At 40.4% G+C, this 13,662-nt stretch overlaps 1 protein-coding gene across 4 annotated transcripts; it reads right to left on the reverse strand.

Annotated features, from left to right (window-relative positions):
* Window positions 1–547: 547 nt before the first annotated feature.
* Window positions 548–11,694, reverse strand: Spc25 (SPC25 component of NDC80 kinetochore complex). Of its 4 annotated transcripts, none has more exons than XM_021155686.1 (7): window positions 11,566–11,694; window positions 10,585–10,737; window positions 10,415–10,480; window positions 7,934–8,080; window positions 5,304–5,408; window positions 2,336–2,434; window positions 548–1,181 (listed from the first exon to the last, which is right to left on the reverse strand). In XM_021155686.1, exons 2-7 carry the CDS (start codon window positions 10,721–10,723, stop codon window positions 1,057–1,059), a joined length of 681 nt encoding a protein of 226 aa, XP_021011345.1. In that variant the 5' UTR covers window positions 10,724–10,737; window positions 11,566–11,694; the 3' UTR covers window positions 548–1,056. The 4 variants fall into 4 exon arrangements, with proteins under 4 accessions (XP_021011345.1, XP_021011347.1, XP_021011348.1 ...); XM_021155688.1 differs by having other exon boundaries at window positions 11,106–11,694; XM_021155689.2 differs by having other exon boundaries at window positions 11,596–11,660.
* Window positions 11,695–13,662: the final 1,968 nt, after the last annotated feature.

Genomic DNA, 13,662 nt, shown 5'->3' on the forward strand with positions numbered 1-13,662 from the left:
CTTCTGACATGCTGGCTCATTAACGCAGCTGCCTTTGTTTTTTTAGGTCCATGAATCCCTCATATAATTCATATTGCATCCTTATATTTTCCATAGTTGAGAAATCCTGTTTATATATTTTTGAACTCACGTTTTTAGAGTTCTTTCCCACACCCTTGAGGGCTGTCCTGAAAGTCATAGCATTTACCATTTTGCTAAGGATATTAGACACACCTCACCTCCAGGACTCTGGCTGGCTGTCTCTGATTATCATAGAGTCATTAACATTGGCAGAGAGGACATTCCCCAATAACCTTGGCAAGGAGAATATTTCCAGAAGGAGGAACATAAAGTAAATGATGTACATTATTATACAAACAAGCTTCAAGCCTAGCAACCGTCAACACTCGTGGAGGCCCACACCCTGCTGGTTCTGCTCCAGGGACAGGAACTGAGCCAAGCCTTCCCTTCCACAGAGGCCATGCAGGACTCAGCACCTCCCTGTGAGAGAGCAAACTATTTCTCCTCAATCCTCATAAAGTCATACTGAAGAGATAGTTACAAAGACTGGGAGACACCACGCAAGTTTATTAACACATGCAGAGCATACAATACAGGAGAACCCCAAACAGTGGCCTAGTCAGGTTTACACAGCATCTTCAACAGAGAACAGTAGGATTTTACAACATGTAAGACAGACAGCAGATTTGTCTTTTGACTTCCACAGATGGGGAATTATGAAGAATATATTTACAGGAATAAATTAATGAAGCAAGGCTTGTCAATTCCTCTGGTGCCACGTCTGCAGTGGTAAGCGACTAACTTCTATCTTTGTGGGTACAGAGCTAGATACCTCTATCATCTAGGTCCCATGTTTAGGTAGACTGGGGGAGGGCAAAGGTTTTCTAACTCTGCTGCTGCTTAACTGTTTTCAGCTCACAAATGTTACCTCAAAGAGGCATGGTTTGGGATGATATATTCTAGTTTCTTTAATACCACACAAAAATAGAGAAAAATGACAGGGACAAGAGATGAGAATTCCTCTGGATATATACAGTAACAAAGAACAAACCTATATCAATTATGAACCTTAGCTATAAAAGCCTTCCGAACATTGGCAAGAAAGGCTGAAAAATTGTTGGTCTTCCTGACTTTCTCCTGAAATTCTGCTAGGCACTCAAGATGAGGCGAACTGTCATACACTAGAGGAAAAACAAAGAAGATGAGTTAAATGAGGGAGGGTGTGTGTGTGTGTAGAAATGTTTCCACTTAGGCAGTGTTTCCATTTAGGCTCTCAGCTGGTCTGAATGGCAATTATACTTTACTAAGATGCTCTGTGCATAAAGATATACTAATACATTTGAATTTCACAAGTAATCTTTAGTCCTTTCCTTTGCTTAATCCCTAAATATTCAAATTGTAAGTACTGCAATCCTGATTTAAATCTAAACATGGTATCCAAAGGACTGAGAGCTGAGTGACACTTGAATGCTATTTCTATCATCTTTCTTACGTACATTTGTTTTAACTATTAAACATAATTTTCTGTGCAAGTTTGGGTTGGCATCTAGTTTCTTTCCATAATATGAAAAAAGGCTTAATTTTCAATACCAATTCTTTTGAGAATTGGCATTGAAACATGGTATCACTATGTAGGTCTGGCTGACCTACAACAGACCAGACTAGCTTTGAACTCACAGTGATCCATCTGTTTCTGCCTCTTAAGTTCTGGGATTGAAGGCAAGAACTACCTTACTTGGCCTCAACTCAATGCAAAATCTTTTTTTTTTTTTCTTTTAAACCTTTAAACACACATCAAACTTTTATTCCTATAAATAGAAATATCCTGAAACAGCACAAAATGTTCCCTTTTGTTCTTCCATCCTCATCTTTCCATGTGTCCTATGTCTTTCTTTCTCTTTGCCCTCCTAATTTTCTGTCTCCTTTCCTCTCCACTCTTCCCTTTTCTCTCTTCTCAGTCCTTCTCTTATTGTATCTCACTCCATCTGTCTGCATTTCTACATCTTCTGCAGTTCTTCATCACTTCTTTTCCCTCTGTCCCTTTCATTTGCAGTACTAAAAATGGAGCCTAGATTCTTCCCATGCAAGATGAGTGCTCCAGCACTGACATATATGGCAGTGAAGATTTGGTTGCTTTTACATAAATGTCTTTATTATACCGGGAACTTACATTCATGATCTAGAAATTAGTCACAATGATGACAAATGTAAATATTATAGAAAAAACGCCATTCTAAGGCAAAATTATGGTCTTTAGTGTACCATTAACACAATTTTCCTAATGAGTCAAATGACAGTTGAGGCAGATCTTAGACACAAGAGACGGGATACTTACCTTCATATTCCTTAGCTTCATTTATGCTCATGGAAAACATATATGGGCTCTCAGGATTCTTAGGGTCAATACTAGTAAATATAAACTGCAATTTATTACCTGAAGAAAGAGATTATAAACCGTTCAATATGAGAATACTCAGAAGCCAAGGTTCTCAGTGGAGATACTTTCACAGGCATGCGCGCACGTACACACACACACATACACACACATACACACACACACACACACACACACACACACACACACACCCCGCTCCATCTCTGATAAGTATGGGCTCTGTACTTTAACCAGTTTGGACTTGGACATCACTGACATTACACTCTGTTTTTTCCTTCAAACAATAATACCAAGAAAAAGAAAACAACTCACAAAATGAAAGAAAATATCTGTAAATTAAATACCCACTAAGGTTGGGAAGGCTAAAAAAAACTCCAATTGGAAAAGACAAAAGCAGATTTCACCGGGTCACTGTATGCAGTGAAAACAATGGTGTCACACACTTGCCCGCCCCTCCATGGATGAACAGTTGAATACAACAATACGTATATACACACTGTGCATAGACACAAACACACAAACATTGTCGGGACATAAAAAGGAATGAACCTCTCATACATAGCTACAGTATGGACAAACCTTACAAATATGTAAGGATGCAAAAGAACAAATATTATATGATCCTACAATATAAAATAGCTAGAACAGGTAAGATACATTCACAGAAACAATAAATCAATCAATCAATCAATCAATCAATAAATAAATAAATAAATAAATTCAAGGTTACTGGGAGCTAAAACAAAACAAAACAACAACAACAAAAAAACCCAAAACCATGAATATGGATAGTTATTACAAAATTTCTGTTTGGGGTAATAAAATATATAAATCTACAGTGGTTGATGTTAGTCATACAACACTGTAGATATAATTAATGTCATGAATTATACACTTTAAAATGATTAAAACAAATTAGTTTTATATGTATTTTACTACAATAAACCCATATGTATTGTTAAATTAATTTATTTTATATTCTTCTAGTTAATTTATTTAAAAAAAAAAAAAAACCTACTAAAATGCTCCCAAAGAAATAATTGCGCCGGGCGTGGTGGCGCATGCCTTTAATCCCAGCACTTGGGAGGCAGAGGCAGGCGGATTTCTGAGTTCGAGGCCAGCTTGGTCTACAAAGTGAGCGCCAGGACAGCCAGAGCTATAAAGAGAAACCCTGTCTCGAAAAACCAAAAAAAAAAAAAAAAAAAGAAATAATTGCTTGGTAGAAATTCAAGTTGGCTGCCACAAAGCATAAATTCATACACTTTAGTTTCTTCTATAGCATAAACGAAATCATATTTAAAATTCTTATCATTGTAAAAGGAAGTTTCAGAAACTTAGGGAAGACTTATCTAACATTCAAGTTCAGAGTGAAGTACAGGTCAGTATACTAGATTTCATACTGTTACGAGTACTGGGAAGGGTGTGCATACCAAACAAAGACTTGGTAATATACTCAGGTTATTATAATATATCAAGGGTTTCCTGGGGCGTTTTCTGTCCCACTGAGTATACAGAAGAGCAGAAAGCACTCCTCTCACTTAATCAGTTGGCAAACAGTACCTATGTGCTGTAACTTTTTTCAATGTTTTTATTTTTAATGATGGTTCTTAAATGCATTAACCTCCCTTGTAGCCCACCACCCACCAGAGGTGGCAAAAACACACAGGAGTGTTTTCCTGCAGTGGACACAGGTGAAAGACTACGGCAGACTTGTGAAGGAGGATGTTCTGCAAAACACCCTCCAACAGAACCGACTCTCCAAAGAACCCCTAAGTTTCCACATCAATGTGTGTTGGTGCTTCCCTGAGCACCACACAATCTATCAGTTCTGCAGCAGGCGCCAGCCCGGCCCCCTTCTGTCCACTGCAGTTGTGATTCTCTCTACTGGTCACCCGTTCTTCTGGATCAACTGAGCTGCTTCCGCAGCTCTCACAAGTCAGGCAAACGCTTTACATTTGGCAGTTTATGATAAAGGGTGCTTCTTGGTTCCATGCACACACCGTGTCCTTCCCACAATTATGAACACAGAATAATATCAACAAAGCACAACTAATGGGGGAGGGGCACTGGGCGATGGCTCAGCAGGTAAGGGTGACTGCTACTAAGCCCGATGACCTGAGTTCAATCCCCAGAACCTACATGGTGGAAGAAACAATTCTCCCAAGCAGACCTTTGACCTCCACAAGGGTGCAAGGCAAACATGCACTCACACAAACACACACTTTTTGTGGTTAATATGTACATGGTATTCCTTCTTAATTCCCTATGAGTTAAGGAAGACCAGCACAACAGTGAGTCTCGTCCATGACTCACTGAGCCTGAGCGTGATCTTAGGAAGCCCCAAAACACTAGCCAATCTAGCCAATTAACATATACAGAGATAACAACCTGAAAAACACCCATGTGCCTTTAACCTAGCAATCCCCCTCTGAGAAAGGCTCCTCCCAAGTGAGAAATTATATACAGTATTTTTAAAGCTGGAAAACAGATACAACCCAATTGTTTTAGCAATCCAATTTATAAAAGATGGAATAAATCATAGTACATTAATGAGTAATTACACCAGCATTCACAAATCACTATTCTGAGGGCAATTGAGTTCGATACAAATGCCAGTGAAAACCAAGAACAGTAAGTATTGCATGGTTTTTGTTTGTTTGTTTGACTGGGTTGTTTTTTTTTGTTTTTTTTGTTTTTGTTTTTTTTTTTTTTTGACAACCATGTCAAACTTTCATTAGACACTGGGTAAATAAAGCAATAATATTTGTATTTAGATGATTAAAAGATGGGACGTTGGCCTATTTTCTACAAACCTAATGTGATAGTTTTCACTAAAAATACCTCTTAGCTTCTTCTCTTCTCTAGATACCCCTTTCTAACCTTCTACATAACAGAGCAAGAAACTTACCATGAATCTTTCTAATTTCTAGTCCAAGGTAATCTCTATACAAATCCGCTGATTTCTGCAGTCCTTTCAATCTCTCTTCATTAGCTTTGTTAGCAGTGGAAATGGCTACGATTTAAAAACAGTATTGAATGTTTTGGATAATTCTCACTTTAAGGCTTTTTCAATTAATTTTAGGAAACTTGAAAACTACTAAAAAATTATACCAGGCATATCAATCTGTTTATATTTATTCAACTTCTAACTTTAACAAACAATAAAAGGGGATTATGTTCAAGATGGAAGAGAAAAATTGTTCAAAGCACAGGTAATCAGGGCAGAAATTTATATAACTAGCCTAGAAATTGATTTCCTTTATATTATTATTATTGTTGTTGTTATTGTTGTTGTTTGCTGCCTAGACAAATATATACTAACTGCTTCATGGGAAGAATATTTTGTGATTCCATGAGAAATCAGCCTTATTTCAGGCTGGTTTACAACTGCTAACAAATCCTGGTTCAATACTAACAAATAACCCTAACTAATAAGATGAGAAGCATACCTTCACAATTTAGTCTCGGATACTAACTGTGTAAGAGAAAGCATTGGCCAAACAAACTGCTATTTTCAAGTCTTCTTTCTAAATGAAGCATTTGAATACGGAAGTTTTTATAAGAAACAAAGTTTTTACAGAAATGGTTTTTCTAAACCAGAGATTGCAGTCTTTTTTTTTTTTTTTTCGAGACAGGGTTTCTCTGTGTAGCCCGAGCTGTCCTGGAACTCACTTTGTAGACTAGGCTGGCCTTGAACTCAGAAATCCGCCTGCCTCTGCCTCCCAAGTGCTGGGATTAAAGGTGCGCGCCACCACGCCCAGCTAGTCTTTTTTTTTTTTTAATCCACTGAGTTACACACACACATATGCATATGCACACACGCACACGCACACACACACACACACACACACACTCTTTTTACCTCCATTACCCTGTCTCAGCTTATTATGTTTCCTCTCCTGCTGAAACTCTGCTTCTTCCCTAACAGGTGCCCTCCCTCCCCTACTTCCTTCTCTGAATTTAACCTGCTGAGTTTCCTGCAGGAGCAAGGGTGGAAATATATTTATTAGGGCATGGCAACTTACTATCAGCAGCTACACCACTGAAGATAGTAAAATCCATCCTCCCTGCCCCCCAACAATGTCAATAGTATCCTTTATTCACCAGATCTATTGTCATCTTAGAGGCTTTCTGATGAAGAAACCCTTTCTAGTTCTGAACTTGGGCTAGGTGGTTCAACCCAGCTGTTCTAGCTCAAAACACCTCTTCAAGCTGACTGGTTCAAACTGGCTTCTCTCAGCTCTGCTTGGCCTTAAACTCTGGCAATCTCTTCTAATCTTCTGGCTCCTTCTTATTCTCTGACTTCAGCTGCCTCTGCTAACCTGCAATGAACGGCATGAACTCACGAACTCAACTCCACTACACTGACTCCTAATTCAAATGCCTCAACTGACTGACCTCAACTCCACACAAGGCACTGACTGAACTGATTCAACTCTCCCACTAAAACTGCCTCTTTACTGCCTCTTTTCTGACTCTCTGTGGGGGTTCTCTTAAGTCTTCTCTTCCCTGCCTGTTCTCAAGAGAGCTGGATGTATCCTTTCTCTGACTCATCACTTTGTCTGCCCCTCAATTAAACCTCACTTTCAAACATGGTTGTTTCCTTCTAGAAACTAACTTTACTTTCACTGCTAAGGAGTAAAGGTTTGTACCAAAGGCATGGCTATAAACCAGAGGGATTAAAGGTGTGTGCTATGTCTGCGTTCCAGCCGGACGGGATCCCTTGCCAAAGCAGCAATGTTGCTGGATTAAAATTCCTCTACCAATAGTCTTCGAAGAGTGGGGTCTCATGGGCCCTTCTGCCTATCATATGCTGACAGCCCAAACTTATTTAGGTAACCACAGCTACTGAGTTCATGAGCACACTGGCCATATCATGTCCGGGAAAAAAAGGTTTCACAGCGCTCCTCCGCATTCTTACATTCTTTCTGTTACTCCTCTGTGATGCTCCCTTGGGCCTTGGCAGGTAGGTAGGGTTGTGTGTGTGTGTGTGTGTGTGTGTGTGTGATACAGATAGCCCTTTTAGGGGTGAGCACTGCAGGTATGTACTCTCTGTACTTTCACTAGTTAAGTCTGAGCATTCACTGCCTGGCAGACATGTTATGGTCAACAGTTTCTAAGTTCTTAAAGGGATTCTTCAACACAGATATGGCATGGCGATACAGGTCTACAATCCCAGCACTGGACAGGAGAGCAGGAAGACCAGTTCAAAAGGCATCCTTAGTTATAAGCTTGAGACCAGACCGGGCTACATGAGACTACTAAAAAGCTTTGTCCAATTTTAGTTACAACAGGAGCAATAATGATATGAAGGTCTGGCTGTAATTAAAATTGGACAAAACCTTATAAACCAAACAAAAAACCACAAAAAGAAAAGTAAGCCCACTTGTGTGACTTAAGTGATACGTAGAGAGATGCTGGTCTGTCTATGCCCTTACGTGTAGTCTACTTCCACAAAGTGGAGCCGGCCAGGCGCACACTAGGAAGCGCCATTGCTCTGAAACGCAGTCGGCTACTTCAGGTGAAACAGACACTCACCTTCCTTCTTCCTAGCGTACTCTTCTTTGAGATCCTGGATTTTAGCCGTCAGCTCTTCCGACTCTTGCTCTTTGCCTTTTACTTCAGCAATCATCTTTAACACATTCTCTTTCTTTTCTTGAATGAGCTCATTCTGCTTACAGAGCTCTGTAAGAAACACACGGCATTAAATATATATGCCCTATTCTATGACACGGGAGAAAAAAAAGCCAAAAAGAACAAAAAATTAAGAAAAGCACAAAAGTGCCAACTTCCTGAAGATCAATGAAATTGTCTTTATGTTTTGTTTTAAAGACAGAACCTATGTAAACCCAGGATGGCCTGAAACTCACAATTCTTTGGCCTCTATGATTAATAAACATATTCTAATGACTCAAAAATCGTAATGTTAAAGAAAATTTGCTTCACTAGTTGTCTTTAAAATACAGTAAAATGCTTCTAAAAATAAAAAACAAATTAATCAACAAAACAGAAAATCAGAAGGATTGTGACTCCTTCAATTCCAAGTACATTAAAATAAAGCCCACCACAGAGGACAGTCCAAACCTACAAGACAGCTTTTCACAGTGCATGAAGAAAGCGAATTCTAATGCTTTGTAAGCTTTTCTGGAATGTATTAAAAGACAGAAAAAAATGGTGATGAAATTATCAAATCTTACAAAGTTAGCATAATTCTGAAACTGAAACACAGACATTGCCGGGTCTCCACTCACTGACAGCCATATAAGCTAATTTTATTTAAAAATATGATGACAGAACCAACGAAATGACTCCGTAGGTAAAGGTGCTTGCTGCTAAGCCTGATGACGAAGTTCAACCTCACAGGGTAGGAAAGGAACCAATTCCTGTAAATTGTCCTTTGACCTCTAACATATACCATGGTCTGCCTGTCTGTGTCTCTGTCTCTCTCTCATACACACACACTCAAAATAAAATAGGGTTATCTTTCTAAAGTGTTATTATAAAGCTTAATAAAACACTTTGTAGCTCAGGTGGTAGAGCTCTTGCCTACCATGTGGGAAGTCCTGGATTTCATTCTAGTGCCCCATACATTGAGTGTGATGGTACACACTTGGAATCCCAGCATTCAACAGGCGGAGGCAGGAAGCTAAGGTCATGCTCTGCTACGGAGAAAGTTACAGAGAAAGTCGGAGACGGCCGTGCTTTATGAGCTCCTAGGTCAACATAAAACACTAACCCAGCCCCTGGTACGGTGAGCACATGCCAGCAGAAAACTATTTGGGCAGCACACAGTCTTGAAGGTTTTAAAAAGACAGCTAAAGGTGTGTGGCCTGGGAAGGGAGTGGGTCTCAGAAAAGCTGGTGGGGAATAAGACCAAACCACACCTTACACAAAACTCCTGAAGAAACTAAAAAAAAAAATCCAGGGAGCTACAAACATGGTTTAGGGATTAAGAGCACCTGATGGTTTTACACCCAGCACCTACACAGAGGCTAACAACCATTTGTAACTCTATTTCCAGGGGATCTAATACCCTTTCTGACCTACGAGAGCACTGAATATATAACTACACATAAATATATGCAGCAAATAAATATGTAAAACAAAATAATCGACCCATTGGCTCCAGCTTTACAGCTTATGTGTGAGAATTCAATAAAAGATACAGACCCGGAATTGAAATATCTGGACATCCATAGAAATGACAGGGAAAGAATGGTGGTAAAAATATGATTGTTAGAATATTAACCAGACCCCAAAGTTCTGAGGAACTCTGTTCCTTGGCTGAAATTTCCAATGTGAAAACAAAAAAAAATTTTTTAAAGGCTGCCCTTTACACATAGGCGTACACATATACTAGTTAAATAAAGAGACAGGATACATATAAAATGATACCATTCACATAGCATTCAAAAATACTGAAAAAATATTCATAGTTCTAGACAATGCAGATATTCAACTTTAAGCTGGTGATAGGAGCAGAATCTTTTAAAAATAATTTATTTTTATTTTATGTACACTGGTGTTTTGACAACATGTATCTCTGTGTGAAGGTGTCAGATCCCATGGAACAGGAGTTATAGACAGTTGTGAGCTGTCATGGGGGTGCTGGGAATTGAATCTGGGTCCTCTGGAAGAACAGCCAGAGCTCTTAAACCACTGAGCTAAGCTATCTCTCCAGCTCCCGAAAATAGAATTTTGATGCATGTGTGTTAATGTATGAACACTCACAACACTGACTTACTTAAGACTTCACGATATAGGGCTGGTGAGATGGCTCAGCAGGTAAGAGCACCCGACTGCTCTTCTGAAGGTCCTGAGTTCAAATCCCAGCAACCACATGGTGGCTCACAACCATCCCTAATGAGATCTAACTCCCTCTTCTGGTGTGTCTGAAGACAGCTACAGTGTATTTACATATAATAAATAAATAAATCTTTAAAAAAAAAAAAAGACTTCACGATAAAGACCTTCAATCTAAAAGCCAATCTACATATGATCTACAAACGATTCACCTACGGTTTTTATATTCCAAAATCATCTCAGCCATCCTTTCTTCTTCCTTTAATTTCAAAGACATCTTTTCTGAAAGACAAATTACAAGAGATATTTGAAGCCCGCTGAAATAACTGTAGAAAATAAATAAGACCAGCAAAACCCACAGGTTAGGAGTTAAGGGCAGGCAGTACCTGAAAACGCTTTCATGGAGTCTTTGAAGGCGTCTCTGAGTCCCAGCACTTGACTACGATTATCATCGAGTCTGTTTCTGAACTTATCCCCAAATTCATTGATGCTTTGATTTAAGAGTGCCAGTTCGTCTTCACCCATTATGGTTTAAAACACTGCAAAACAGAGCACAAAGCTGTATTTTAGTTGTTATCGACACCAAAATAAGCCACATTTTCGAGTTTACGTCTGCAGGTTGACTTTGCTACAGAATGGTTAATAATTGAGCAACTCAGCTAATATAAAGGTAGACTTTAATTCCAACATTTCGAGCTGGGGGCAGGAGAATCTGAAGTAAAGGTCAGCCAACGTCATGACCAGTCTGATATACAAGAGACCTTTTCTAAATAAACACAACAGGGTGTGAACAAAACGCCTTTTGTCCCAGCACGTCGGAGGCGGAGGCAGATATCTGAGTCCAAAGATAGCCTGGTCAACATAGGGCCAGAACCTAATAAAACATAAGATAAAATAACCCACTAACAGTCCGGTAGTTAGCAACAGGATGATCCAAGCCAATTTGGGCTTAACTGTTGTGGATGTGCATCAATCTGTTCTGAAGGCATGAAGGGAGGTGGGGGAGAGGAAAGAATATAACCAAAACAAGGTTGCACGAAGCTTTCAAGTCATGTTTTAACAGGACCCGGGTGTCTCCTAAAGGACCTGCTCGCAGGCAACGAGACCGAGGAAGAGGTTGGGGGACAGACAGACTTGCAGGTTTTCTGCATCCGACCCCTGGCCGCCTACTCCATTCGCTCCTCCCACTGCAGGGCGGAAGAGGGGAGGTGATCGGGACCGAGCAGCGCCGGGACCCGAACTCCGCGGCTAACAGCGGACGCCCGCATTCCAGGCTCTGCGGACCCACGCCGACATGCCCAGGTCGGCTTCCCTCACCCCGGGCGTGCGGCCGGCGAAGCCCCACAACCCTTCAAACGGCTCCCGACCTGAGCGGCCAGGAACGCCGCCGTCTCCACCTGACTGGTCCGGCAAAAACTAGCCCGCCGCTCTACGTCTGCTGCTCCTCCAGCGCGCTGTCTTTCAATTTCAAACTCTCCACCGCCTGCTTACCCGCCCTTCAATTCCGTCTTCTGATTGGCTGACAGGGCAGACTCTACGTGCAAGGATTGGTTGATATCGGCCTGCGGAATTCTCGCGGACAACTATGGAGCAGAGCATTCTGGGATTCGTAGTTCTTTGCTGAGACAGAATCGGACGCGGTTTGTAGTGAAGTAGCTAGAAGGGATTGCCCCAGAATGAAGAAAAATGTAAAAGTTGAAATGTAACTGCTTTCTTTTATGACGTATACTTCCTTCTTCCTTGCACTCGTTTTATTTTGGAAATGACGGAAAATCCTCTTGAAAGACTCCAGTTATGATTGATTAGGCTGAAACATCCCTGAAGTTACCAAACTATTTACCCAAACTTAAATGTTTGAATTTCCCAAGCTTTTATAACATTGCTTTATCGTGAGTATTTTACTTATTTAATTTTTATGTTTGTACGTGTTTACAGAAGGGAGCATCGGATCCCCTGGACCGGTTGTGAGCCATTGACAATCAAACGCCTCTCCTCTGCCTGAGTGCAACCTTGAGCCATGTCGCCAGTCCTTCAGATGTTGATTTTACGACCTACTGGCAAAAACAAGCTCCAGGATCTCACAGAACTTCAAACTAAATGGGATCAGAACACTACCAAAGTAACCGGTGCTCCCTGAAGAGAGACAGATAGGAGACACCAAATTATTAAACACATAATTAAAAATACACATAATTTAAAGGAATAGTAAAGATTTTAAGCTTTGTTAGAAGACAACTTCACAGATGAAACAGACTTGCTAACTACATCCTCCTTTGTAAAACTGAGAAAGATACGGAATTGAGAATATGCCCTTTAAAGAAAAGAAACTTGAAGCGTGGTGGCACACGCGTTTAATCCCAGCACTTGGGAGGCAGAAACAGGCAAATTTCTGAGTTCAAGGCCAGCCTGGTCTACAGAGTGAGTTCCAGGACAGCCAAGGCTACACAGAGAAACCCTGTCTCAAAAAAACAAAACAAAACAAAACGAAACAAAACAAAACAAAACAGAACTAAAAATCAAGACTATGAAATCTGGACAAGTTACCATCCTTGTCCTTGTCATCATCATTCAGCACATCACAGTATACCTGATGCTCAGTGTCTTGCCTGGGGCCGTTATTAACAAATTTGGCCATACAGGAGGCAGAAAAGTGCATACCACTTTGCAGAGGACTTGGGTTGGGTTCCCAGCACCCAAGTATCTCCATGGGCACCCACACTCACATGTATGTATGGCTCCCAGACAAACACAATTTTAACTTATTTATTTACTTTATGTGTGCAGGTGTTTTGCCTGTGTGCCAATGTGAGTACCTAGTGTCCTTGGCAATCAGAAGAGGGCATCAGGTCCCCTGGAACTGAAGTAATGAATGGTTGTGAACAACTATGTAAGTGCTAGGAATTGAACCCAGGTCCTTGGAAGTGCAGTCAGTGTTCTTAACCACTGAAGTATCTCATCAGACTGACCAAACATAATAAAAAATGTGTGTGTGTGTGTGTGTGTGTGTGTGTGTACGCGAGCGCGCCACACCACCTCCAGTAGCATCTGTGTGACAAGTTCCACAGACTAAGGAGATCAACCTCAAAAGGGGGAGGCCTCCTGGAACCGGTTGTGGAACTCTTCACCAGAGGAAAAAAATATTGAGCCGTAGTTCTCATGGCAATCTATCTGTTTTGTTTTCTCTTATTCCTTTTATTATTTACATGTTCCTGGTGGCCTAGGCCGAGATCTTAAGGGAGAATAATGGGTAAGAAACCATCCCTAGAGATGGGGCCACTAACATGACCTTATCCCCGGGGAAACCAACGCTTTACTTTCTAAGTCATTTACAAAACTATTATGATAAAAAATTTTCCCAACATTAAAATTTCATACGGCTACATGTGTGTCATCAGAGGTGGATTTTGGTATATGGTAAAGAAAGCTTTAATTAGAAAAAATTAAAATAGTTTAAATTTATACAT

The sequence above is a fragment of the Mus caroli genome, chromosome 2 (assembly GCF_900094665.2).
Source record: "Mus caroli chromosome 2, CAROLI_EIJ_v1.1, whole genome shotgun sequence".
In the NCBI taxonomy this organism is placed as follows: Eukaryota; Metazoa; Chordata; class Mammalia; order Rodentia; family Muridae; genus Mus; species Mus caroli.